The sequence below is a fragment of the Henningerozyma blattae genome, chromosome 2 (genome assembly GCF_000315915.1).
Source record: "Henningerozyma blattae CBS 6284 chromosome 2, complete genome".
NCBI lineage: Eukaryota > Fungi > Ascomycota > Saccharomycetes > Saccharomycetales > Saccharomycetaceae > Henningerozyma > Henningerozyma blattae.
In genome coordinates, this window is record NC_020186.1 from 211,664 (window position 1) to 236,560 (window position 24,897).

Below are 24,897 nucleotides of genomic sequence, written 5' to 3' on the forward strand. Positions count from 1 at the left end.
TAAATGCCTATTTTTACAGGTATAGTTTGTTTATACAAATGAAAGTAGAATAAACATGCGCTCTAAGTAAGTGTAAAGAAAACACGAAACTAAATATATGAATATTCAAGATTGACAAGGGGCCCTCTTTACTCATCTAATTTCTTATTTAAACGACCTAGTTTACCTTAAAAGAAACAGTTTTTTTTGTTCACCTCTCCTTTCTTATTATTTTCTATTTTTATTATATGTTTAACACAACATTAAACCTAATTATATCAATAATTTGAAAAAAAAGTTGAACAACCTCGTCCTGTATCTTCAAAAGAAAAGAATATATTAGACACAATGAAGTTACAAATTACTTTAACAAGTGTATTGCTAACTTCTACTGTTTTAGCTTCACCAATCCAAAATAAAAGAGATATTAGTAACATATTGGATGCTGCTTCTCAAAAGCAATTCACCATTGCCTCACAAGTATACAGTACCCAAAATTCATTCTTACCAGAAACTTCAGATTCAATTATAGATGTTGATGCCGCTGCTAGTGCTTTTTATCGCAATAAAGAAACTTCGGATTCAATTATAGATGTTGATGCCGCTGCTAGTGCTTTTTATCGCAATCAAGAAACTTCAGATTCAATTATAGATGTTGATGCCGCTGCTAGTGCTTTTCTTCACAACGAAGCAACTAGATCAAAAAATGATGCCGGGGCAAGAAAATTAAGCTTCTTTCCATCTTCAGTGAGTCATTCGTCCGCTTCTGCAGCTACAACTAATGATATAATATCTAACAATAAAAATCCCTACCCATCCGTAAATGGTGCCACTCCAATTGCAAATGATACGGCTGTCTCTACGCCAATTTTGAATAATATAACCTCCTCTTATGAACCAGAAGTAACTAGCAATGCCCCAATTATAAATTATATTTCTAGTGACAAGCCCTCTTTGGAGAACAGTAAGACCACTTCTACAGCAACTTTCACTAGGTCTTCTGTAAACGATATTACAACAACTTTAAATACAACTCTAAGCAGCATCGAAAAGCTTCCAAGTATTTCAACTCCAGTTACAAGTGATATTACTAACACTATTACAAGTGAAACGGTATTTCCTACAAGTAATACTATTACAGTTGCAAATACCACAACTGCTACATTCAGAAGCGAAATGGAACCTTCTGCAGGCAGTGCTGCTATTGTCTCAAATGACAGTACCAATAACTCTAACATTATGCCACTATATTCTGCAAGCAGCATTATTTCCAGTACCAATGATTCTACTACTGATGTTGCAAGCAAAACTGAGTCCCCTATGAGTAATATTTCACCAGTTACAAATACTACTTATTCTGCTCCTTCAAGTCCAGCTGAATCTTCCACAAGTAGTACGCCTCTAGTCTCAGGCTACATTTCTAATAGCACCTCATCTACTCCAGTGTACACCTCAAGTAGCATTGTTCCAAGTACAAATTACACTTATTCTGATTCTTCAAGTCAAGCGGAATCTTCCACAAGCAGTACGCCTCTAGTCTCAGGCTACGTTTCTAATAGCACCTCATCTACTCCAGTGTACACCTCAAGTAGCATTGTTCCAAGTACAAATTACACTTATTCTGATTCTTCAAGTCAAGCGGAATCTTCCACAAGCAGTACGCCTCTAGTCTCAGGATACGTTTCTAATAGCACCTCATCTACTCCAGTGTACACCTCAAGTAGCATTGTTCCAAGTATAAATTACACTTATTCTGATTCTTCAAGTCAAGCCGAATCTTTCACAAGTAGTTCACCTCTCATTTCAAGTTACTTTACCAACGATACTATAACTAATGCAGAATCATCATCATTCAGCACAACTCCAGTTGCAAATTACACTATTAGTGATACTAATAGTCGAATGGTACTTCCTATAGACAGTATTATCCCAGTCACAAACACTCCTTCAAAAGTTACCACTAGTCAAGTAGAATCAGTTTTAAGTACCAGTCTAATTTCAAGCAATATTAATAATAGCACCACAACTATAACAGAATTTATCACACACAGAATCACGCCTGTGACAAGTGGCAGTGCTAGCGTTACTGGTGACGCCACAAGTGAGACAGAATTTGCTACAAGCAGTGCTACTTTAAATACAACCGATGCTATTAACAGTGATACCTATCAAACAGAATTGCCCACAAATAATACTACCCTAGTAACAAGTGAAAATTTTAATAATGTCACGACCAAACCGGTATCTTCTCTCCCATCTATGATTGATACTACTACCAGTACTAGAAGTGAATCTGAATTATTCACAAGCAACACTACCTCAGTTATAATCAACAACACTACCAGCACCGCAACCACATCAGCTTCATCCACTAACAGACCAGAATTCTCCACAAGTAGTACTACCATAGTTACAAACAATACTGTTACTAGTACCACAAACGAACCAGAATCATCTAAAAGTGGCATTATCTCAGTTACTAGTAACACTATTAACAATACTACAGACGACTTAGATTCACCCACAAGCAATATTACTACTATTATCACAAACAATTCAGAATCATCCACAAGCAATACAGAATCATCTACAAGCAATTCAGAATCATCCACAAGCAATTCAGAATTATCTACAAGTAGCATTACCTCAATTACAAGCAACATTACTATAAGTCCCACAAATAGTAGTACCTCAGCCATAAGTGAAACTTCTACTAGTATCGCAACTACAACAACATCATCTTCTACAATTAGTACTACCCCAGTTACAAGCAATACCGCTACTAATACCACAAATAAATCAAAATCATCTACAATTAACACTACTACCAGGACCATCAGTACCACAAGCGATTCAGAATCATCCACAGGTAACACTATTACTAGTACCATTGGTACCACAAGCAATTCAGAATTAACTCCAATAAACCCTTCCAATAATATTACAACCACAACCACATCCACAAGCAACTCAGAATCATCCACCAGCAATACCAACTCAGTTACAAGCGAATTAGAATCTTCTACAAGCCGTACTACTACTAGTATCATAAGCGCTTCAGAATCATCCACAAGCAGCACTGCCATCAGTATCATCGGTACCGTAAGTAATTCAGAATCATCCTCAAGCGACACTACCACTAGTACCGCAACCACATTGGCTTCTTTCACCACTAGTACCGCAACCACATTGGCTTCTTTCACCACTAGTACCGCAACCACATTGGCTTCTTCCACAACTAGTACCGCAACCACAGTAGCTTCTACCACAACTAGTACCGCAACCACAGTAGCTTCTACCACAACTAGTAATGCCACAGTTACAAACAACACTGCTACTAGTATCGTAACCACAACAGCATCATCTTCCACAAGTATTAATGCTCCCGTCACAAACGATATTACCAACAACATAACTACTAAAACAGAATCATCCATAAGTGAAATTACTTTAGTGGCAAGTGACGTTACTAACACTGTTATAATTAAAACAGAATCCTCCACAGATAGCATTTATCTAGTGTTAAGCGACACTACTGACACTATCAAAACTGAAACGGAATATCCTACAAGAATTACTTCTCTAACTCCAAGCAACATTATTGGTACCACAATAACTGAAATAGAATCTACTACAAGCAAAACTATTGTAGTTGAAAGTTACACTACAGGTGTTACTATAACAGAAACAGCAGCTGCTACAAGCAGAGTTATTTTAGTTGAAAGTTACACCACAGGTATCACTATTACTATAACAGAGGCACCTACAGCAAGTATTACGGCAGAAGAGACTAACACAATTAATTTGACAGAACCTAATGGCACAATTATACCAATAACATCCGTTGGAAAGAATGCAACTGAAGGCAGTCCAAAAATAAAAGTTATTATTGCAGGTGGCAATGTTGAAACAAAAAACGATACTGATTTGGAATATGTATTATTATTCAACAAGACAAAACCTTTAGATACAAATGAATTATATGCTTTAGCTCAATATGCAAATAATACATTACTAGATGATAATTATAAAGGTGTTGTAGTTGTTGCTAATGAAGCTGCTATTGAATCTTTAGGTTTTTTCTCTAATGTACTATTAAACCCAGAATCATTGAACAAAACATTTGTCATTTCATCGAATTCAAACAATGGTATTATTGTCGCTAATAACACAGAAACTAAGAATCGTGGTGTTCTAGTCTCCAACAATAATTTACTATATCCAGGTATCTACTCTCCCTCAATGTCTTCAGGGAATGGTGCTTCTAATACCAATAACGCAATTCCAGTCGGTGCTGTTAACAAACAAAACGAACCATTTTGGTTTTTCCCTGATAATATACCAACTATATTAAGTCCAAATTCCACAATTAGAACAACTTTTAGCAATTTCACAAACACAAGTGCATTAGATAATTCTCAAGCTCCAATTGTTCCAATTATTGATGAAGATGGATTAACACAATCTCTATTATACGCTATAGCAAATGCATCTAATGGACTGATTATTTCTTCCTCAAATGCTGACAACAGTACTGCTCTAAATTGGAGTACAGTCGCTGTTCCAGTAGTTTTTACAAAAAATACAGATAATTTTGCATACATTGGAAAGCAAGATGTTCCCAAGGGTGCAATTGCCGGTGGATATCTCACTCCAATTAAAGCTCAAGTTTTGTTAAATATCGCCCTAGCAAACGGTGTTAACTCTACTGAAAGTTTAAACCAAATATTCTCTGAATAAGAAGCCAATAATAATTCATAATGCCTACGATTCTCATCTTTTAATTTAATAAATTTTTATACGTAAATAGATATTCCTTATAGTTCGTAATTTAATTTTTAATTCCAATTTCACTTCATTAAATTCAATTGCATAATCTTGTCTTATACCTTAAATGAACAAACATAAGACGTATTAGACTTTAATTTAAATGAACAAACATGAGACGTATTAGACTTTAATTTAAATGATTCATGACCCTGAAGAACTATTTAAAATTAGTGTTTACTTTACAAGAGAGCCTATCCATTATCTGAGCTACTTCTGTATTTTTAGGGATACGTTATTCTTCCATTACGTACTGTCCCTTAAAAAAACTGTGTATAGTTTCCAAGGGAAATTTACGCTCGGAGTTTTAGTTACCGTAGCCCTCATCATCACCGATAATGCAATTGAAAAGGGAAAAAGTGAAAATTGATAAGATTTTCGATAAGAAAATAGCGATTGAAAAAATCGCGATAACAGATTGATTAACATGATAAGAACAAGAAAAATAAAATTAATACACCTTATAGGAATATCCATCTTAGAAGATAACACAAACTTAACTTTTTAGTTAATAAAAAGTGCAAATAACAACTTTTCATTATCTAGTAGATTCTTGAACTTTTGATAAAGGATCTTGATAGTGAGTCTAGAACAGTTAAATGTAGCCAATAGGATTAGACCTAGAATTTTCCCGGTGCCGGCAGTAATACGTCAAGAGGTATGGCACATGAGAATCTTGGTAACTACTAGTAGCATTAAGATGCAACGGATCTCCTTGTTATATGCGGCAGACAAGTTTTATAATCATCCATGATTAGCTAAGGTCCCACAAGACAAATAATGCCAAATTCTCTAATCTGATTTCCTTTTAACAGTTTAGTAAAAAAAAAAATAACTGTTATATAAACCCAATGGTCTTTGATCCAACTACTGCGGTTAGAAAATTAATTGTGATAATTTCATAACCTAGTCATTGAAAGATAGTAACAAAATTAGATTTCATTAAAGTCATTAATTGTCTTAATCAAGTATTTCTAAAACTTAATAGACCTTTATAATTTACATCCGATGTCTTATAATTTTACACAACAGCCTACAACCATTGGAACAGGGGGTGACTCCCTAACTACAGATCTTAACACCCCGTACCAATTGGCAAATATGCTATGGCTAGGTGTTGGTGCAGCTGGTGTTTGGTTAATGGTACCCGGTATTGGTTTCTTCTATTCAGGACTTTCAAGAAAAAAGCATGCATTATCCCTTCTATGGGCTTCTCTAATGGCAGTTTCTGTTGTTATTTTCCAATGGTTTTTCTGGGGCTATTCACTTGCATTTTCTCATAATACTAAAGGCCACGGATTCATTGGCTCATTACAGTTTATTGGGTTCAGAAATGTATTAGGGGCGCCCTCATCAGTTAGCTCCGTACCAGACATTGTATTTGCTGTGTTCCAAGGGATGTTTGCAGCTGTTACAGGTGCATTGCTGTTGGGTGGTGCCTTTGAAAGAGCAAGATTTCTTCCTATGATGATATTTATATTCATCTGGATTACCGTAGTATACTGTCCAATTGCTTGTTGGACTTGGAATGCAGATGGTTGGCTAGCAGTGCTAGGTTCACTAGATTATGCAGGAGGTGGACCTGTACATATTGCATCAGGTCATGGCGCACTAATCTACGCTTTGATTCTAGGTAAAAGAAATGATCCTTTAACTGGGTCAGGGCTTCCAAAATATAAACCACATTCTATGACATCAGTGGTTTTAGGAACAATATTTTTATGGTTTGGCTGGCAATTTTTCAATCCAGGTTCTGCAGGTAATGCCTCCATTAGAGCTTGGTATTCTGCTATGTCAACAAATTTAGCTGCTGCATGTGGTGGTTTAACTTGGATGGTTATTGATTATTTTAGATCAGGAGGTAAATGGACAACCGTAGGGTTATGCTCCGGAATTCTAGCAGGATTAGTTGGGATTACTCCAGCTGCTGGGTTTGTACCATTATGGGCATCAGTTATCATCGGTATTATAACAGCCATTGGATGCAACCTAGCAGTGGATCTTAAATTACTTCTTAGAATTGATGATGGGCTGGATGTTTGGGCACTTCATGGTGTTGGTGGATGTATTGGATCTGTCTTCACTGGTATATTTGCTGCTGATTATATCAATGCTACTGCAGGTGAATATATATCTCCTATAAAAGGTGGTTGGATTAACCATCACTGGAAACAAGTTGGGTATCAATTGGCAGCGATTTGTTCTACTATTATATGGACAGTAGTTTGTACAGGGATAATTCTTCTATTAATGAATCAAATACCTCATTTAAGGTTAAGATTAAGGCCTGAGGATGAAGAATTAGGTACCGATGAAGTAGAAATTGGTGAATTTACTTATGAAGAGCGTGTAATTTACACACCAACATCTCATAGTCCTGAATCCCCCTCTGATAGCGATTCTGGAATTGTAAAAACTGAAATACAGGATAATGAATCAGATATGGTGAGTCAGGAATCTACTAATGATGAAGAAACACACAATGCTGATTCCGAAGAGGAAACTGCCATGTCACATACATCTTCTCATCCTATGGAAGTTTAATCACATTTTTTCTTACAGCATTTTCATATTACATTGTATTATCATCATATTTTTTTGCTCTCTTTCTCAATCTTTAGCTTTATGTATGCAAAGTTATAAAATCTTTAAGCTCTTTATAACAGAAATTACTATTCAAAAATAAATATACTTTCAAAATACTACAATAAGAGATTAAAATCTTTTAAAATTTCTTTACATTAAATAGTTTTTTTTTGTGAAATCTTTTATTATTATTGTAGTAAGGTCAGTACCAAGCTGGATGAATATTATATAATGGTGATTCTTAAGGTATAGGAAAAGTGTGCTAAAAAAAGAAAAATTGCTGGAATAGTATATTGATCCTTAGATATTAGACAAACCTCTTATCTAACATGTGCCTTTGTTTTAGGAGTTAATTTCCCGCAATTTAGATTTTCAGGACTAAGTTGTTAATTTTTTACGTTGATAAATGATTGGATAAGATGTTATCTATCTACACACAATTGTAATATTGAAATCATAGACAAAGAGAAAAACTTTCTTTTGCATAATAGTTTTTGAAGTATAATTTCGTATGAGGAAGAATAACATCCTTACAACAGGAAGCCACAGCGCAGGATCTCATTATGATAGGATATATCACCTAGTTTTATAACTTTGATCGAGTTGAATATAAATATATTTAAGTAATAACATCCTAAAGCTATATTTTCCGGTGTCATAATGATCAAAAATAGGATCGTTATTATTTCCTAGTTGTTCAAATAAGGCTAAATTTTATATTTGTTTTTAGTAATCCCATTCCGATACCCCTGTTAAGATTGAAAAAGATTTCAAGGGTGTTTATAAATTCCCTCTCCTTGAAAAAAAAAAAAAATAGGACATATATAAAACGCTTGAAATTCAGATTTCATCACATTTGTTACAGAAAGAAGAGAAGATCAAACAAACTAACAAGACTACACTATGAAACTAACACAATTAATTCCATTCTTATTAAGCTTTTTCCTATTAAGTACACAAACTTGTATGTATTATTATTGTTGATGTAAAGTGGCAACAAACAAACAAACAAACAAAAAAAAAAAATACAAAAATTTAACTAACAAACTTAATCTATTTATATAAAGACGCCACATCTTATATTTTAACATTTGATAATCATGGTCAAGATATAAGACCTCAATTTTTTAGCGATATTAAAGAACAAATTAAGAAGTTAGGAGGTCAAATCACACATGAATATACTTTGATTCAAGGCTTCACTATTGATTTACGACAAGAAGTTTTAACTCCATTGAAAATGAAACTTGCTGATATAGAAAAGACTTTGGGCTATAAAGTTTATTTGGAAAAGGATCCTGAAGTACATACCTTTGGCAATAACCATGAACATTAAAATGATGATATAATGAAATAATGAAATAACGGAATAATGAAAGTTTATAATTTTTATTTTTATTTTTTATTTTTTATTTTTTATTTTTTATTTTTTATTTCTTTTTTTTTTTAAAAACGTTGATACCTATATAACACTATACAATATGATGAGTTAAAAAAATGATGATGGATTAACGTTCTAGGTTGATGTTATCGCCGAATTTGACGTACAGATCTGTCTTTAAACCTTTTATTTTTGTATCTAGATCGGACAAGTTATTCTCCAAAGAATCTATGGATTCTTCGACTTGTGCCATATCCTTTTCTAACAAAGAAACGACTTTTTCTTGCTTTAACATTATGAATAATTCACCTATTTTATAATTGATTAATTCTTCTTCATCGACCAATTCTATTTCTAAAGAGACATCATCTAAATATTCCTTTTCTTGACGTTCTTTGGATAATTTTTTTTCCAAATTATCCTTACGCATGATCAACTTGGAAAATTCATTGATTTTTTGTTGATCCTCATAGGTGACTGTTACTGTATTTTTTTTACCCTCTGGTAATAATTCCATTTTTTTTGTATGGTCTATATTTTGCTGATGGATTTGGAGGTTTGAAGGTTTGAAGCCTATTTTTTTTTATTATTTTAATGAATGCTTTATTTTTTCTTTTTTTTTTTATTTTTTTTTTTCCTTTTTTAAAAAAATAGAAAATTTAAATAAAATAATACGCAACAGCAATATTGCGATGCGAAAGTATATATATATATATATATATAATAAACATTTAAATTATGTTATAAAATACATGCTAGCTAAAATTCTTTATTTGAAATGTTTCTTGAGGTATTGAAGAATTGTTCAATACCGTAACCTATTCTTTTTGAAGCTTCTATTAATTCATTTTCATCTTTGGAATATGCGATAGTCATTCTTAAGAAATCACAATGATTTTTGGAAAATTCCTTGGAAACACACATATTTGAGCCTAATACTAATTTGACACCGTTTTGTATTAAGATTTTATTTAAATGAGACAATAATGTGGGGATATCGTTATTGAATTCATCGATTAGTTTATTATTATAAGAGGAATTGATTTTTATACTGATAAACATCCCTGCTGAGGGCGGAGTTATGTAAAACATACCCAACTTGTATGCTGTTGTGTTTGTTAATGTATCTAGAGTAACGTTTCTTCTACTTGTATATTCTTGAGCCAAACGAACCAACCATTGGAACCAACCATTGTACATTTTATTCAATTCACCATGAGAAAGATCTGATGGGAGGGGGATATTGGGATGAGCAAGGGAGGTAGATGTGGAGCAATAGTTGTTCGGTATATGTTCAGACATTGCCTTTACAGTGGAATAGAATAGAGCTTGGGAGGCACCTGAAGGAGCCTTTGTAGTGATTTCAGAATAATCAAACAATTGCTTGATTATGAAATTGTTTGCGACTATGAAACTTAATCTTAACCCCGGGGCGAATAATTTAGAAAAAGTTTCTAATCTAATGACTCTACCATCTGTATCTAGCGTGATGAATGATTTAACCAAATGAGATTGGATGAACTCTTGAGTTGACATGCGAGAATGATAAGGATTGATGTTTTTGCCTTTGACATATGTTGGATATGACATATAACTATAGGGATCGTCTTCCACTATTAAGAAATTGTATTTTTGAGCCAGTTTATAAATCCGTGCTCTATTTTCCATTGAAATGGTCAAACCAGTCGGGTTTTGCCCTGTGGAGATTGTGTACAATATAGAGGGACGATTTAGATGCTTATAAGGGCCTGATTGCCAATTTTCTAGTAAATGTTGTAAATATGTTACATTAATGCCTTGGTTTGAAGGGTTTGAAGTGAAATTCAATTGTAAGGGGACACAAGAAGCACCCGTGGCGGTGATATTCGACAACACAGGGCTGAAGGTAAATTCCTCAACAAGAACTGTAGTTGTCTCATCAGTTAAGGTGTCAAACAATTTAAACATGGAATCACTAGAGCCGTTTGCTAGTAGTAGATCCCAGTTTTGATAGGGGGGATTGTTGCAATTAGCAACAATGAGTTTCAAAAAATCCAAGATCGGGGCCAACCCCTGTGTTTGAGAGTACTGGAACGAGATTGGGATGGGGAGTTCCCTTGGCAACTTATTATCGATGCGCGCATTTATGAACGGTGAAGTGGTATGGATACCTCTATTGATATTTAGTTCTATGGACCTTATGGGGAAGAATATTTCATTGGGCATACCGCCAGTGAGCTCAATGACTGGGACAGACTTGTCTGAGTTCGATGCCCTATCGTTTCTTTTGGCAGACAAATCTGCAGGGTCCCAAAAGGAGTAAAGTTTCCGGTTCTTGCATCTTTTGGAAAGAAAATGCGAATATTGCGATTGAAGTTTTTCTTCGGAGATGACGATCGGAGAAGGTGTGGGGTAAGACATGAGGAAAGGCAAAAGGGGGAGGGGAAGGAAAACAAACAAACAAACAGGCAAAGACAGTAAAGTTTAATTATAAGTTACGTAGAGTAATTGGAAAAAAAATTGAAGAATTGAATATATGTCAATACGTACATCCAGATGAGAATGGGGCAAAAGCAAAGTAGACAGAAAGAGAAACGCCGATAATCGTCGATTGTCGATAGCAAAATCAAAATAAAAAACCAAACAATAACAAAAAAAAACAAAAAAATATAAAAATACAATACAATAAAATAAATTTAGGCACGAAAGATGAAAATGAAATTAATTAGAAAGAGACTAAGAATTAAAAGACTTGTGATTAGTGGTACTGGAGGAGAAACGAACTTATGCTGGCATATGTGATGAAAGAACATTTATGATCTATAGTGATTTATATATAAAGAGGTTCTTATATATACATATATATGGGCAAGTGGATTACAAATGTATTATATAAATTATAAATAAGGGATCGGACAGTGCCAATCCGCATGCGAGTTTTCCAGGTGAGGCAATTGACCGAGACAAATTGTGACACTTTGACGACGGGAAATGTTTTGTGACGCTGGGACTTTGGGGAAAATAAGCATATGCATTGATGGTTTATATATGTGTGTATAGTTGTAGTTGTAGTTGTAGTTGTAGTTGGGTGTGCAATGGAGGCGCAAACTTGGTAGGCAAAAGCAATTTGCAAGCATGAATGCAATATTTCTAGTACTATATACACAATTGATATCGATGTGCTGTTATTTATTGCCACACGACGCAGACCCAACCCTAAACACAGCAAAACGCTGCCTGTGCCTAGCCCTCATTCCGCCTCACGTAACCCTAGCCCTTCCTAATTAGTAGAGCATGTGCAAAGGGTTAATTTAACTTTCCTCCTATATTTATTTATTCTTATTCCACAGGTAACCAAAATAATATGTAGCCTATTTTTTTTATAATACAAAGCTATGCAATTATATAGTATAAATTAGCATAAATTAGCATAAATTAGCATAAATTAGCATAAATTAGCATAAATTAGCATAAATTAGCATAAATTAGCATAAATTAGCATAAATTAGCATAAATTAGTATATATTAGCACAAGCCCGTGGGCTGTAAAATAAAGTGATTGCAATTTCCTTTTTCTCTTCACAAAGACACCCTGAGGGTTATCGTGTTGTACGCAGGCGAGTGTGGAGCACAGAGAAACGCGCGTAGATACGATTGCGATTTGCCCTAAACGGATTGTCCGAAGTGGGGAATGTGCGGCTGTTCTTGGACCATTTCGGCTGGCCGGGGAAAACGCCGGCGATGCTTTGACATTTGGAAAAAATAGAAATAAAGACTCCGGCACGTGGGGATGCACGTGGCCAGCGCCGTGCCTGGTGATGCCTGTTGTTGCTGTTGTTGCCGCTAGGGGTGTGGGTTTTGTATGCGGCTTGTGCCGTGGCCGGATCTCGTATCTGGAAGCCACCCCTAATCTGGCAGATCTGCGGCGCGTAGATTATGGCAATGGGGTCATGGAATATAGGGCAAAGAAGATAAGACCATATAGTTATAGTTATAGTTATAGTTACACTTATAGTTATAGTTATACTTATATATAAGATGCAGATGGAAATATCCGTATCTTATCAGGAGTATGTGTATAACCGTATCTTGAAAGACTCCAAGCAAATGCTCTCACAATCTCCTATCGCACAAACACATTATAGTTCTCGACTCAGTTGCCGCTCATCGGTGACTGCTGAGCCAGATAGCACGTATGCCGCTACACCACGTGACCGTGCTGCATATACTGCTAATACAAGAAACACAACAACACCTAGCTATTATGATCCACCTCCAAGTTATACCATGCTGGCAAACCAATATACCTCTGCACAAGAACAACAAGAAAGTGCACCTCGAAGAAAGTCAGGGGTGAAGTGGAAAAACTGGTTCAATTATTCGGGGTATACTGCCCTTTCCACAGGCCATCATAAACAAAGGAGGAGCTCACACTCGCAGTCGCAGTCGCAATCGAAATCGAAATCGAAATCGAGTTCGCTGAAGAAGGAATCTAAAGATACCCCTGCCACCAGAGAGGCCCAACTTAAGGAGTTGAAAGATTTACAACAGCTCAACGACCTGTGGCTGAAAGGAGGGTTCGAAAACCTGCATGAAGACATGTTTGACGACTCAAGTGACGAGGAATGATCAACCTACTAGTGGCACCATATATATTTGTACTTTACACACACATATATATATTTGTATTCTATGCATTTTTATTCAATCATCTAACGTTAGATCTATAATCTCTTTCGGTCGTGGCTTGGCTTCCGTGGTTGCAGCAGTCTCTTCTTCGCCACACAAATCAATCACTATTAAACCAGGGTCCGCCCGTGCATCCGCAGCTGTTTCTATACGAGCACCGCACGTGACTTGGTCGGCAAGTCGTCGTTGTGCTGCTTTGGCAGCCATCTCCCGTGGATCCCCTACATCTCTTGTTCTCCCACCAAGTTTCCTACCACGCCCACGCCCACGCCTCCGTGATGCTTGTGCTGTACCTTGTAGTACATTCCCATGAGCAATGGCACCACCAAGACGCTGGCCACTCCCTAAAAACGTATCATATAACCCTTGTTGTTCATTATACCATTGTTCGGCCATCAATTCATCCAATCTCTTATAAAACTTTCTATCATGTGGGCCAAACCAATTATGTGTTAATTCATGCAACAACGTCTCCAATACAGCCTCAGCACTTAAAAACCTCATCTCGTCACCTGCGTGTCGTAAGCGCAGCCTTACTTCTATCCCATGGCCCACATTCAACCCCAATAGCCGCCGATCTCCAGGGTAAAACTCCCTTAGCGTCCCTATATGTAGCCGCCGTTGTCTCATCAATAACGAAACTGCCCGTGCCACGTGACGCAGCATCGCCAGCGCCTCGTCGTGGCCCGGTCGGTTTAAAACCGCCACGTGATCGATGTGAGGGTTGTCCTTAGGGGTCTCCTTATTCTTACGCATCTTTAAAGATTAGTTCTCCTTAATAGCTTAGGTCCCTTTTAATTTCTTTTTTTATCTATCTTTTTTAGCATCCCTCCCCCACAATATCCCTTACGATCTATATTGCTTATTACCTTACTTTTTTTTCCTTCTTTTTTTACCTTCCTTCCTTTTTTTTTTATTTTAAGCTTTTCGTTCGTTTTATAGTTATTTGTATGTTCGTTTATATTTCATTTCTTCTTTCCCGCTATTTGTCGATCATTTTGTTTCTTTTTTTCCTTTTTCTTTTTTTTTTTCTTGTTTTTCTATTCTTTTTCTTTCATGTTTTTTCTTCTTTTCTTATTTCATTACTAATTTATTCATTCCTATTTCGCCTTTCCTAAAATTCCATGAAATTCTAAATCAAATTACCTAACAAACTTTAGCTAGATTGATTACTTTATTATCATATATATACATCTACATCTCCACCGGCAACATTCAATTATTTGCTATCCCGCTCATTTACTTATACATTCCCTTACTCATTTGCATTTTTTTCATTCACGTTTTTTTTTTTAATTCCTCATCCACACATTCATTTGTATATTAATATTCCTCTTTTAGCAATCTACCCTCCCCTCCCCTCCCAATGATGAAAGATACAAACTTATCTAAAACAAATTATACCCAACAGAGTAGAGACTCTATCAACAACTTGACAAAACCTACTTTATATTCCATTTACGATGACGATATCACAAAGACTGCGTCCAATGACCTGTACGACACAATCAACATGAAATCAAATAAAAATTCATTATTTGGCGATGCACCTTCATCTTCCTCCACATCTTTACTGATCAATTCCTCTTCGCATAACTTACACGCCTCCACAACAGATCAATTGTGGAACTCATTCTTAAAGCTACTCATACTCTCCATCTTTGGTATCCTTTACCATGAATTGTCCATCCAATTGTACGATAATCATGATTTGAAAAGTGGTCTCACTTCAAAACCTTTAAACTTGGGTGTTACCCTTGCACAATCACTAACTCTGGGGATTATCCCCAAGTGGGTCAGCTACGGGTTTGAAGGGATCTTTTTCGGTCTTTTAATACCTTGTATCGATACTCTATTCCATATCAAGATTAAAAAGCACACCTATTCAAACACTTCCATCTTAAAGAGTTGTAATGTTCTATTGGGGGTCACTTATGGGATCCGTAAATTAGAATGGTCCTCCTCTCTACAAGCATCAGGCGCATGGGCATTATTGAATATCATACTTTGGTTATTCTTTGATGGAACCATCTCCATGTTTTTATCATGTGGTGTCATAGGGATATGTTGTTCCACAGTGTGTTGGATTCTAATGGATTGGAAATCAGAATTCGGCCAATTGTTATATTTCGTTGATTTCTATTTCTTAGGTTTATTATTATTTGGACAATTGGGTCGTTACCTTTTTAAAGCATAATTAACTTGAAGAAAAAAAAATATCATTAAAAAAAAAACATAAAAATAAAAACCACACATCACACACATAAAACTTTGCTCTCTTAAAGAGCGTATATATTATTATTATTATCTTACATACTCCGGTTATATAATCGATATAAAGGCAATAAAATCGGTGCTAACGCAATGTTGCAATTGCAACTGCAAATACAAATGTAAATGCAGGTGCCAATGACAGTGCAATCGCAAAAAGCAATCGCACTAAAGCAATCGTACCCTAATACAAGGTAAAAGAAAAAAAAATAAAATTATCGTAATCAGTTCATTAAAAAAAATATATGTCGTCTCTATTTATTAGGTGATCTAGGTGGGGGTCCACTAGAAATACTATCTTTCCTACCTACTGAGTCCCCGGCACTACTACTCAACCTTCTCTTAATAATAGATTCTCTTAACCCACTTGGATTTGTAGTCGGTAAATTATTGCTGGAATTCCCAGTAACATCACTTTGTTGTAATACCCCTGCTTTCCTCAATGCATAATCCCCACTGTCGAAATATTTCCTCTCTTGCATACGATGCTTAAACAAATCTTTCTTTGATGGCAATTTACCATACATCTTATAAAGTTTCAATTCTTGAGGGGTCAAATGAGAAACATCTACCCCTTCGTCAGCTGCTTTCGTAAGATCTAATTGACTATTTGTAGGTGAAATATTGTCTGCCATTTTCTTATAAGTGATTGCTTATCGGTTTGCTTAATAATCGTTTTTTTTTTCTTATTCTTATATCACCTTTTTCATAAAATATTTTCAAAATTAAACTTTGATCAGATTTTTAATAACTTCTAGTGTTTTTCTACTTTTTTTTTTTTTTTTTTTTTTTATTTTTTTAATATCTTACAACTTTTTTTTTTTTTACATCTCTTACTCTTCTTTTTTTTTACATATCTTTAAACTACCCCTTCTTCCGTTACCCGAACAATCTCCGATATGTTCTTTCAATATTAGATCATAGTGATAAGAAATCAACGTGGCAGTGTATTACTATTGCTTATCTTGTAAAAAAAAAAACATAAAAAAAATAAATACAAACAACCATCACAAATTGAAGATGAATTTGTTGTACACTACTCTCATAACATTAACTTTATTAACCACTATACGATGTACAAAAAGTTACTCCCATTATAAAATTATTAGATGTTCCAAAGATTTCCCCCTACAAAGGGTAGATAGAGATGATTATGAAATTTGGAGTAAGAATTCTAAATTTATAGATTTGATGGTTTGGAAAAATCAAGATTTTAAAGAATGTGACTTACTCATTGAAGATTTGGATGAAGCTATTAAGGAATCTTACCCGAAAAATGAAGATCATCTACAAGAATTATATTTAAATATACTAAATTCACCTTCAGATATCGATGATAAAAATCAAATAAATTTTGAAACTTTTAAAATGGCGCCCGATTTATTTTTCAGAAATTATAGACCTTTGAACGTGATCGATTTATGGATTAGATTATTAAATAATACATTCCCAGAACTTGTCACAATAGAAAGAATCGGTAGAACTCATGAAGGTAGACCTCTAGAGGCAATTCATATTTCGTCAAATAATCCAGAACTGAATCCAGAAAGGAAAACAATTGTTATTACAGGTGGGATCCATTCACGTGAATGGGTCAGTATTTCTTCAGTTTGTTATATCATGTATCAATTATTAACAAGATATGGACTCAAAGAAAATGAGAAATTAACAAGAGAAACGAATTATTTAGATTCCTTAGATTTTTTATTTATCCCAGTTTTCAATCCAGATGGCTATGAATATACTTGGACTACTGATCGTCTTTGGAGGAAAAATCGTCAATTAACCCCAATTGAACAATGCCAGGGGATAGATATTGATCATTCTTTTAATTTCCATTGGGAAACCGGTAACACATCTCCTTGCAATGAAGATTATAGTGGTATTGAACCTATGGAAGCTATGGAAGCTTATTCTTTGAATCAATACCTAATTACGAAGAAAAAGGATTATAAAGTTTACGGATATATAGATTTCCATTCATATTCCCAAGAGATTCTTTATCCATACGCTTATTCTTGTGATTCATTACCAAGAGATTTCGAGAATTTATTAGAACTATCGTATGGGATTTCAAGAGCCATCCATCTAACTACAAAGAAGAAATATAATGTAGTGGCTGCTTGTGAAGATAGAGGAAGTGATATTTTACCTGGGATGGGATCAGGAAGTGCATTGGATTTTATGTATCATAATAGAGCATTTTGGGCATTCCAAATCAAATTAAGAGATAATGGGAATTATGGGTTTTTATTACCTGCCAAGTTCATTGAATCGGTCGGTAAGGATGCATATGCTGCTGTGAAATACTTTTGTGAGTTTATATTAAATCCTGATTTATAGTTTTGATACATGTACGTTTATAAACAATTATGTATTCTTAATCATAATAATAATCATAATGAAAATAATAGGAAAAAAAAAATAAAAACATAATCATAATGGAATCTATAATCATAATGGAAAGTATAATCATAATGGAATGATATTTTTTTCCCGGCCAATCATTTTAGGAAACACCGAGGCCGAATAGAAAATCCGGGAAATTCACTGTGGTACGATCCCTGTGAATGTAGATTGTAATCTTATTGAATCAAGTTTACGTAGTGGGTAATTAGTCATTGTAGCTTCAAAGATCAACAATATGGGGTGAATGTATTATATATCTCTGTATATATACATAAATATTGAAAATTGTTAAAGACTTATCAAAATAAAACTTATAAACTCAACAAAGAAATATGGATAAGGAATTGTTTGAAAAGTTTCTTATTGAAAGTCATAACGAAGAAGTTAAAAGGGAGAAAGAAGCTCGTGAAGCTCGCGAAGCTAGTAATTTAAGAAGGCAAAGAGAGAATGAGAACCGTCATGGTCATGGAGGGATATTAAATAATCACAATCGATTACCTAACCAAGAGGAATTACAACAAGAATTACAAGAAGCTATACGTGATATAATAGAAGAGTTAGAGCTGGAAGGAGGGGGCCGTGTACGCCATCGTCGAGGTCCATTGGGAGGTCATCTCCATAATAATTTCCGTATACATACCAACAATAACAATAATAATCATAACAATAACAATAATACAAATATTAATCGAGGTCAACACCCTATTTTCCGTCAACGTCGGCCATGGTTACGAACATTATTACGTAATCTATTGGTGATTGATTATTTTTTAATTCTAATGATTTTCCCCTTCAGTATGTATAACGTGTTGAGAAGTGGGTTCAGTTCCATGACATATAGCGATGATGATTTCATTAGTGAAATCATGAATTATATAAAGATTGTCCAAGTGTTTAATTCCAAAAAAGAGCTTATGATGATCATGAAGGAGAAGACCCTTTTGGGGAAATTCCATAACATAGTCGTATATTACCTCCAACCTTCTATTGAAACAGTTTTAAAACTGTTTAATTGGAGTTCAATGGCTCAAGACGAAATTATAATGTTTGCCAAGATTCTCATAAAGATATTAACAGTGAACGCTTATTTGCTATACGGGCTAGGCGGCACAGCTTATATCTCCGGTGCAGGATTCTTCTTCACATTATGTTTCATGATCATTGCTATTAAGAGGTACGAAAGCCTGCATAAGATCATTGTGCACGAAGTTGGCCATAGTGTGGCATAGGGACAACGTTTTACATCACCACATAATAGAGTATCACAGATCATATAATATTATCATCATACATATAATCTCATGCCATAACATATAATACCATACATAACATTAGTATCATCATAATCACCGTCAACATAATCATCAACATCAATATCATTATATTATATTATAGTTTAAGTCTGCCACAAAATGCGTCACATAATGCATAGCATGCATAACGCGCCAGTAAATAAGAATAGAGAACTTGCGTCAGTAAAGAAAATGGCAGACAATGCCCCCCTATTTTTTAAGAGCCGGGTCAATGTCGGCCGAAACCCCCTCTAGCCAAATTGTCAGTCGGCCGATAACCCGGCTCGAATCGGGAATGCTGATCTGCCCCACTGCGTTCTCGAACACGGGCTAAGAGATTCGCGTAGGTGCAAACTAGGAGACTTCTGAGTCTCGTGACATGTTGATGGAGCGAGAATTCATTTGCTTGAGACCTCTTTGTTAATGGCTGTAAATCAATAGAATACCCACGTCTATGTCCGCTAATAACATATTCTCTAACATATCCAGTAACAATCTCACTAGCAAATCCATTAGCAAATCCACTAGCAAGCCCACTAGCAAACCCACTAACATCCCCACTAGTTCTTGGTGAAACAAATGATGCTCGGAGTCGTAAGGCCATTCTCCTATTGGTCCCAATACACTCCGTGAAAGACCATGCAACCAATCTGCACTACTACGTAATGTAGAAATAATACAGGCACCAACTATCTCATCATGATCTGACTGATATTTCAGGTAGATGGCCATTCGTCTTGACTAATCAAGAGGAAATAAAATAGGAGACTATAAATACACAGGTCTATTCTTCAAGACGTTCCTGATTTCACACAGGCCCTTTTCTTTATTATAGACTGTCTCTATATCATGCTGGATGTACCCAACTCTAGGGAACAAAATAATCCCAACACTGTTAACGAGCCTAACGAAACCTCTTCTTCACAAGATAGCAACAATTCGGAACAAGATACCATGCCCCATCAAGTAATCGACCAGCCTACACCGGCTAACGATGTTTATACCTGTTTGAAACTGCAGGAATCGTCTTCTACATCGTCGTCAGATTCGTTTGTATTGAATGAGAACACTAATACCACAACAACAGCTGTTTGTATGACGGTGTCTCATTTGAGACAGTTTAAATTAGGACCAACAACCATAGTTGAGTCTAGTACTAGTGTTTCACCGTTAGACACGATCAATACAAGCTCATTGTCTCCCTTAGAGAAATTAAACACAAATATAACTTCTATACAGACAGGTTCCAATAGTATTAGTCCGGCGAATTCTAATCCTCTATCCAATGAATCTATAGATTCTGCTAGTCCCGTGACCCCTACTTCACCTATAAAGAATAATTCACTCACTCTTGAGCTTCCTTTAAATATTTCAAATTCTTCCATAAAACGTAATTCCAATACACATTCTCAGAAGGAAAATAAAAAATTCATCTTTGCATCTAATCCTACGACTCCATTACCATCATCCTCCAAATATATTACAAATGTAACACCTTCCAAATCTACGAGTATTAATCCAAGAAGAAAAAGTACAACTTCAGATTCAACTGTTGGAACCCCTGGTAAACGTACACTGTCTACTACTACAACTTCTTTACCTTCCACTCCAACTTCACAAAGAAGAAGAGCCTCTACTCCAGATATATGTCCTCCAACTTCTCCCAGGATTAGAACCACTCCAAGGAAATCTACAGGTGGGACTGTTTATTTTGCAGATGAAGAAAACACTTTTTTCAAATATATAGATTCAAGACCTTCAGACCCACCTTCATATGATATTACAAATCCAACCGGATCCTCGATCAGGTTTCCGATTTTTGAAGATTTAACTCCTGTATCTAAATTTCAAAAACCACCAGATTATTTACCTACAGTTCATGAGATTACTCTTGTATCATGTCAATTTGAAAGTTTAACTCCATATGAAAAATATCAAAATAAATTTTGGAAAAATTATATTATGGAAATAAATTCTACTCAATTGAATTTTTTTGAAATAGATCATAATTTAATTAAAATGACAAATAATCAAAATTTAATTAGAAATTATAATGATGGTGAAATTTCAAATACTCTTCTCAATACAATCACAAATACAATCACAAAGCCTTCAATACAAACACCAGCAACAAATCCACCCACTCATAAACATCATACTCATGGACTAGCTTTATTCAATAATAAATACGCATATCATTTCAATTATACTGACGTAGAACAAATCATTTCTATGATTAAAAAAAATCCTCAAAAATACTTAACAAATGATAGATTGATGAAATCATTCACTTTACAATATGCTAAAGTTGGGTTGGCTATTGAACAACCTAAAACTTCATACATCTTAAGATTACGTTGTGAACAAGAGCAATTCATTGTTTGGTTCACCACAATAGATGAATTAATCAATTGGTCTACTTTCATTAGTATGGGGATCTCAGTATCTTTAGATTTAAATGAAAGAGAATTACCAAAATATAGAGTGGTCCCCGGAAGAAGAAGACGTGATAGAAGACATAGTTCTACATCAAGGAATTATCGTCATAGATCAAACTCTTATTCTTCCTCGACAACCGCTAATAGAAATAATGGAGATGATGCTAACGATACTCATGATCATATTTTGGTAGAGTCAAATATCTCATCTCGTTCTTCAAGTATTAGTGGCAGTGCCACCACTACTACTAATAATAATACTAACGCAGAGTTAGGTAGATCAAATTCAAGATCAAGCAATTATAATAGTCATCGTTCTCAGAACTTGAAATCGTTAAATTCTTTCACCAGCACAAGAGATTCTAACCCTTCAAGAAGAAGGAAATCTACTGGTGATCAAAAATTAGCTTTTAGTTTTAAACTCAAGTTAAAAAGTTTTTTCGGTACTTCAACAGAATCCTTCCAAACTTCAACTTCAACTTTAACTTCTGCTTCAGCTTCAACTAAAAATTTAACTCCTCCAGTTGCAAAGCAAATTAACCCAAAGAATGAATCACCTGCTCTTGTTTCTTCTTCACCTAAGAAGGTAAAAAATTCTGGAATAAATATTAATAATCCATTCCAATCATCCAAAGAACTGAATTCTGTTGTAGAAGAAGAAGAAGAATTGGAAGTTGAAGGACATGAGCCAGAACTTGATGAAGATGATGGTTCCATCTTAGCACCACTACCTCCTTCAACATCTAAGTTGAATTTGAATTCGAGTGTTATTCCCAAGAATAGAGCTAGATCTTCTTCTTTACCATTAGATTCTAGAAGATCTTTAATCTCTAGAGGTTCCCCCACAATCGCAACTTCAAATAAAATTCCTTCAAATGTTAATCCGATGACAAACCCATTTTTCAATGGAAGTACATCGTCTAATAATTCAACTATTAACTCAAACGTTTTAAATTCGACGTCTACTGATTTGTGTCGTCAATCTTCTATTCCATCAGTAACAGTATCTAAAGCTACTGGTCAAACTATAACTGGAACATCAAATTCGACTCTATTTTTAAATAATGGGAATTTGAATGTATCAAAATCTCGATCCAATTCTATTTCAGCAGTATTATTTAATGATGCGACTATTAATAGTCCAGATGCAAGTAATTTGAGTATTTCAAGATATAATTCAAATGTTTCAACTGATTCTTTTATTGTGAATGATAATACATTAGATTTAGAAGAAAATGATTTAAGCGAACCAGGTGAATCATTATCAAATTTTATATCTAATTTGTCAAATGAAAGTATCGATACCGTAACAAATTTTAGTAATCTTTCACAACCCCCATCAAATACAGAAACAAATTGCAATTTGGATACAATAAATCAAAGTCAAGTTCAACTTTCATTATCGAGAGGTACAACTAGTTTAAGAAAAGTTACTTCTATTGATGATGCCTTCGATTATGATTTGTCAGATCAAAGAAATATGCTACATCTAACCGAGTCGATTGATAGTAGATATGGTGGTGATCTATTTGAATCTGACTTTAGAACAACAACAGCAACAGTTCCAATTTCAAGGTTAAACTCAAATAATGAAAATAATGATCACAATACCAATTCTATTTACTTAAGAGAAGGGTTTTATGATAGTGAAGAAGATGATTATATATATATAGAAAGATTGAACCGTCGGCAAGGCTCTATACCTAGATCCGTTAGTGGTACTAATATCCCTTATGGCTCTGATGAAGTTAAATGGAACCCTCCAATTAAAGAAGTATCTCGTAAAAGATTTATAAAAGATTCTTTAAGATGTTTACGAAGCATGCCACCTGATCACAGATATTTAGGTAAATTGGTTTGTAAATCAGTTCCACCTCCGAGGTACGAAACTAATAATAAAGCGATCCCTTGTGGGTTAAGTTATTTTACCAATACATCAGTTGATGGGAAAGGTAATCAAATTGACTCCAATAAATCTAAAAGAAATCATTATGTTAAAACTTATACTGTAGGCCCATCAGGATTACTAAAGCCAAGCATCAAATACACGCAATCATTAATATGAAATTAGCATTACTCGCTCGTTATTATATCACCCTCTCTCTCTCTCTCTCTGATCTATTAGGCAAATAAATAAAAATTATTATATCTCTTTCAATTTGCAATATTATTTTTTTCAAAGTTTTTATTTGTTTTTTTGCAATATATTTTTTTAATGTCCCTTTCATGATTATTTTTTACGATATACTATTCCTAATTTTTTTTTACTTTTTCCCCTCATCTCTAATCAATATTATATATATATATGATTTGCATTTACTTTCTACTAATTTATTTTGTAATCCCCAGGTCTTTTGTTACGTTCCATGAACAAATTTTATAGATATTTTATTTACTTACTTATTTACCTATTTAACTACTAGATTCTCAGAATTCCTTTCCCAAAAAAAAGACTATATTTTGCGTCAACTGCCAAACTATAAAATTGGGTCAGATTTAGAATTCAAACTATTATTTAATGAATAGTTTATTACACAAAGTTAAGTCATAATAATCCACAAATAATACGCAGTTTTTCAAGATTATGACGACCAAAACGGCAGAGCGAGAGAAGAAAATAGTATTGCAATCCCTAAAATTCTGAATTTATCAAAATTATGAAAGTCATCCGGATCAAACTCTACTGGACCAATCAACGATGATAATTCTTTTTCCTTTGAGTTATGAACTGTGTTTTGTGAATATTTTACAAATAGCAAATATAACTTGTTATAAAAAGGAGACAGTAGCTTCAAAAATGATATAGCTAAAACTATTAAATAAATTAAGAAAAATGTATATTTGATAGCCAATGAGACTAAATTAATTTTATGTGATTGTTTAGGAGATGTATTCATTATAGGTTTAAAATGCAAAAAAATTCTTCTCGTGATAGAACAACGTTAAGAAATGAAGAGAAAATGTGACTGTAATGTATCTTTATATTAGGATTTAGAGATATTTAATCTAGCTTCCCAGAACTTGAATTATAAGTTAAAGATTTATT

The 24,897-nt window shown here is 34.5% G+C and overlaps 12 protein-coding genes across 12 annotated transcripts; 8 read left to right on the forward strand and 4 right to left on the reverse strand.

Moving 5' to 3' along the window:
* Nucleotides 1-327: 327 nt before the first annotated feature.
* SPS100 (Sps100p) lies at nucleotides 328-4,719 on the forward strand (the record flags this gene model as incomplete). Its single annotated transcript, XM_004178409.1, has 1 exon — nucleotides 328-4,719. The coding sequence occupies one exon, from the start codon at nucleotides 328-330 to the stop codon at nucleotides 4,717-4,719; it is 4,392 nt and encodes a 1,463-aa protein (XP_004178457.1).
* A 1,095-nt stretch (nucleotides 4,720-5,814) lies between these two features.
* On the forward strand, nucleotides 5,815-7,350 carry MEP2 (ammonium permease MEP2; the record flags this gene model as incomplete). The annotated part of the gene is made up of 1 exon (XM_004178410.1): nucleotides 5,815-7,350. The coding sequence occupies one exon, from the start codon at nucleotides 5,815-5,817 to the stop codon at nucleotides 7,348-7,350; it is 1,536 nt and encodes a 511-aa protein (XP_004178458.1).
* A 945-nt stretch (nucleotides 7,351-8,295) lies between these two features.
* Nucleotides 8,296-8,728, forward strand: TBLA0B00970 (uncharacterized protein; the record flags this gene model as incomplete). The annotated part of the gene is made up of 2 exons (XM_004178411.1): nucleotides 8,296-8,356; nucleotides 8,460-8,728. The coding sequence occupies 2 exons, from the start codon at nucleotides 8,296-8,298 to the stop codon at nucleotides 8,726-8,728; spliced, it is 330 nt and encodes a 109-aa protein (XP_004178459.1).
* Nucleotides 8,729-8,900: 172 nt separating this feature from the next.
* Nucleotides 8,901-9,290, reverse strand: GIM3 (tubulin-binding prefolding complex subunit GIM3; the record flags this gene model as incomplete). Its single annotated transcript, XM_004178412.1, has 1 exon — nucleotides 8,901-9,290. One exon carries the CDS (start codon nucleotides 9,288-9,290, stop codon nucleotides 8,901-8,903), a length of 390 nt encoding a protein of 129 aa, XP_004178460.1.
* A 242-nt stretch (nucleotides 9,291-9,532) lies between these two features.
* ARO9 (aromatic-amino-acid:2-oxoglutarate transaminase) lies at nucleotides 9,533-11,173 on the reverse strand (the record flags this gene model as incomplete). The annotated part of the gene is made up of 1 exon (XM_004178413.1): nucleotides 9,533-11,173. The coding sequence occupies one exon, from the start codon at nucleotides 11,171-11,173 to the stop codon at nucleotides 9,533-9,535; it is 1,641 nt and encodes a 546-aa protein (XP_004178461.1).
* A 1,617-nt stretch (nucleotides 11,174-12,790) lies between these two features.
* On the forward strand, nucleotides 12,791-13,381 carry TBLA0B01000 (uncharacterized protein; the record flags this gene model as incomplete). The annotated part of the gene is made up of 1 exon (XM_004178414.1): nucleotides 12,791-13,381. One exon carries the CDS (start codon nucleotides 12,791-12,793, stop codon nucleotides 13,379-13,381), a length of 591 nt encoding a protein of 196 aa, XP_004178462.1.
* A 75-nt stretch (nucleotides 13,382-13,456) lies between these two features.
* On the reverse strand, nucleotides 13,457-14,197 carry WSS1 (metalloendopeptidase WSS1; the record flags this gene model as incomplete). Its single annotated transcript, XM_004178415.1, has 1 exon — nucleotides 13,457-14,197. The coding sequence occupies one exon, from the start codon at nucleotides 14,195-14,197 to the stop codon at nucleotides 13,457-13,459; it is 741 nt and encodes a 246-aa protein (XP_004178463.1).
* Nucleotides 14,198-14,810: 613 nt separating this feature from the next.
* On the forward strand, nucleotides 14,811-15,638 carry NSG1 (Nsg1p; the record flags this gene model as incomplete). Its single annotated transcript, XM_004178416.1, has 1 exon — nucleotides 14,811-15,638. One exon carries the CDS (start codon nucleotides 14,811-14,813, stop codon nucleotides 15,636-15,638), a length of 828 nt encoding a protein of 275 aa, XP_004178464.1.
* Nucleotides 15,639-15,966: 328 nt separating this feature from the next.
* On the reverse strand, nucleotides 15,967-16,347 carry IGO2 (phosphatase regulator; the record flags this gene model as incomplete). The annotated part of the gene is made up of 1 exon (XM_004178417.1): nucleotides 15,967-16,347. The coding sequence occupies one exon, from the start codon at nucleotides 16,345-16,347 to the stop codon at nucleotides 15,967-15,969; it is 381 nt and encodes a 126-aa protein (XP_004178465.1).
* Nucleotides 16,348-16,732: 385 nt separating this feature from the next.
* On the forward strand, nucleotides 16,733-18,055 carry ECM14 (putative metallocarboxypeptidase; the record flags this gene model as incomplete). Its single annotated transcript, XM_004178418.1, has 1 exon — nucleotides 16,733-18,055. One exon carries the CDS (start codon nucleotides 16,733-16,735, stop codon nucleotides 18,053-18,055), a length of 1,323 nt encoding a protein of 440 aa, XP_004178466.1.
* A 398-nt stretch (nucleotides 18,056-18,453) lies between these two features.
* On the forward strand, nucleotides 18,454-19,350 carry ASI2 (Asi2p; the record flags this gene model as incomplete). The annotated part of the gene is made up of 1 exon (XM_004178419.1): nucleotides 18,454-19,350. The coding sequence occupies one exon, from the start codon at nucleotides 18,454-18,456 to the stop codon at nucleotides 19,348-19,350; it is 897 nt and encodes a 298-aa protein (XP_004178467.1).
* Nucleotides 19,351-20,262: 912 nt separating this feature from the next.
* On the forward strand, nucleotides 20,263-23,916 carry TBLA0B01060 (uncharacterized protein; the record flags this gene model as incomplete). Its single annotated transcript, XM_004178420.1, has 1 exon — nucleotides 20,263-23,916. The coding sequence occupies one exon, from the start codon at nucleotides 20,263-20,265 to the stop codon at nucleotides 23,914-23,916; it is 3,654 nt and encodes a 1,217-aa protein (XP_004178468.1).
* Nucleotides 23,917-24,897: the final 981 nt, after the last annotated feature.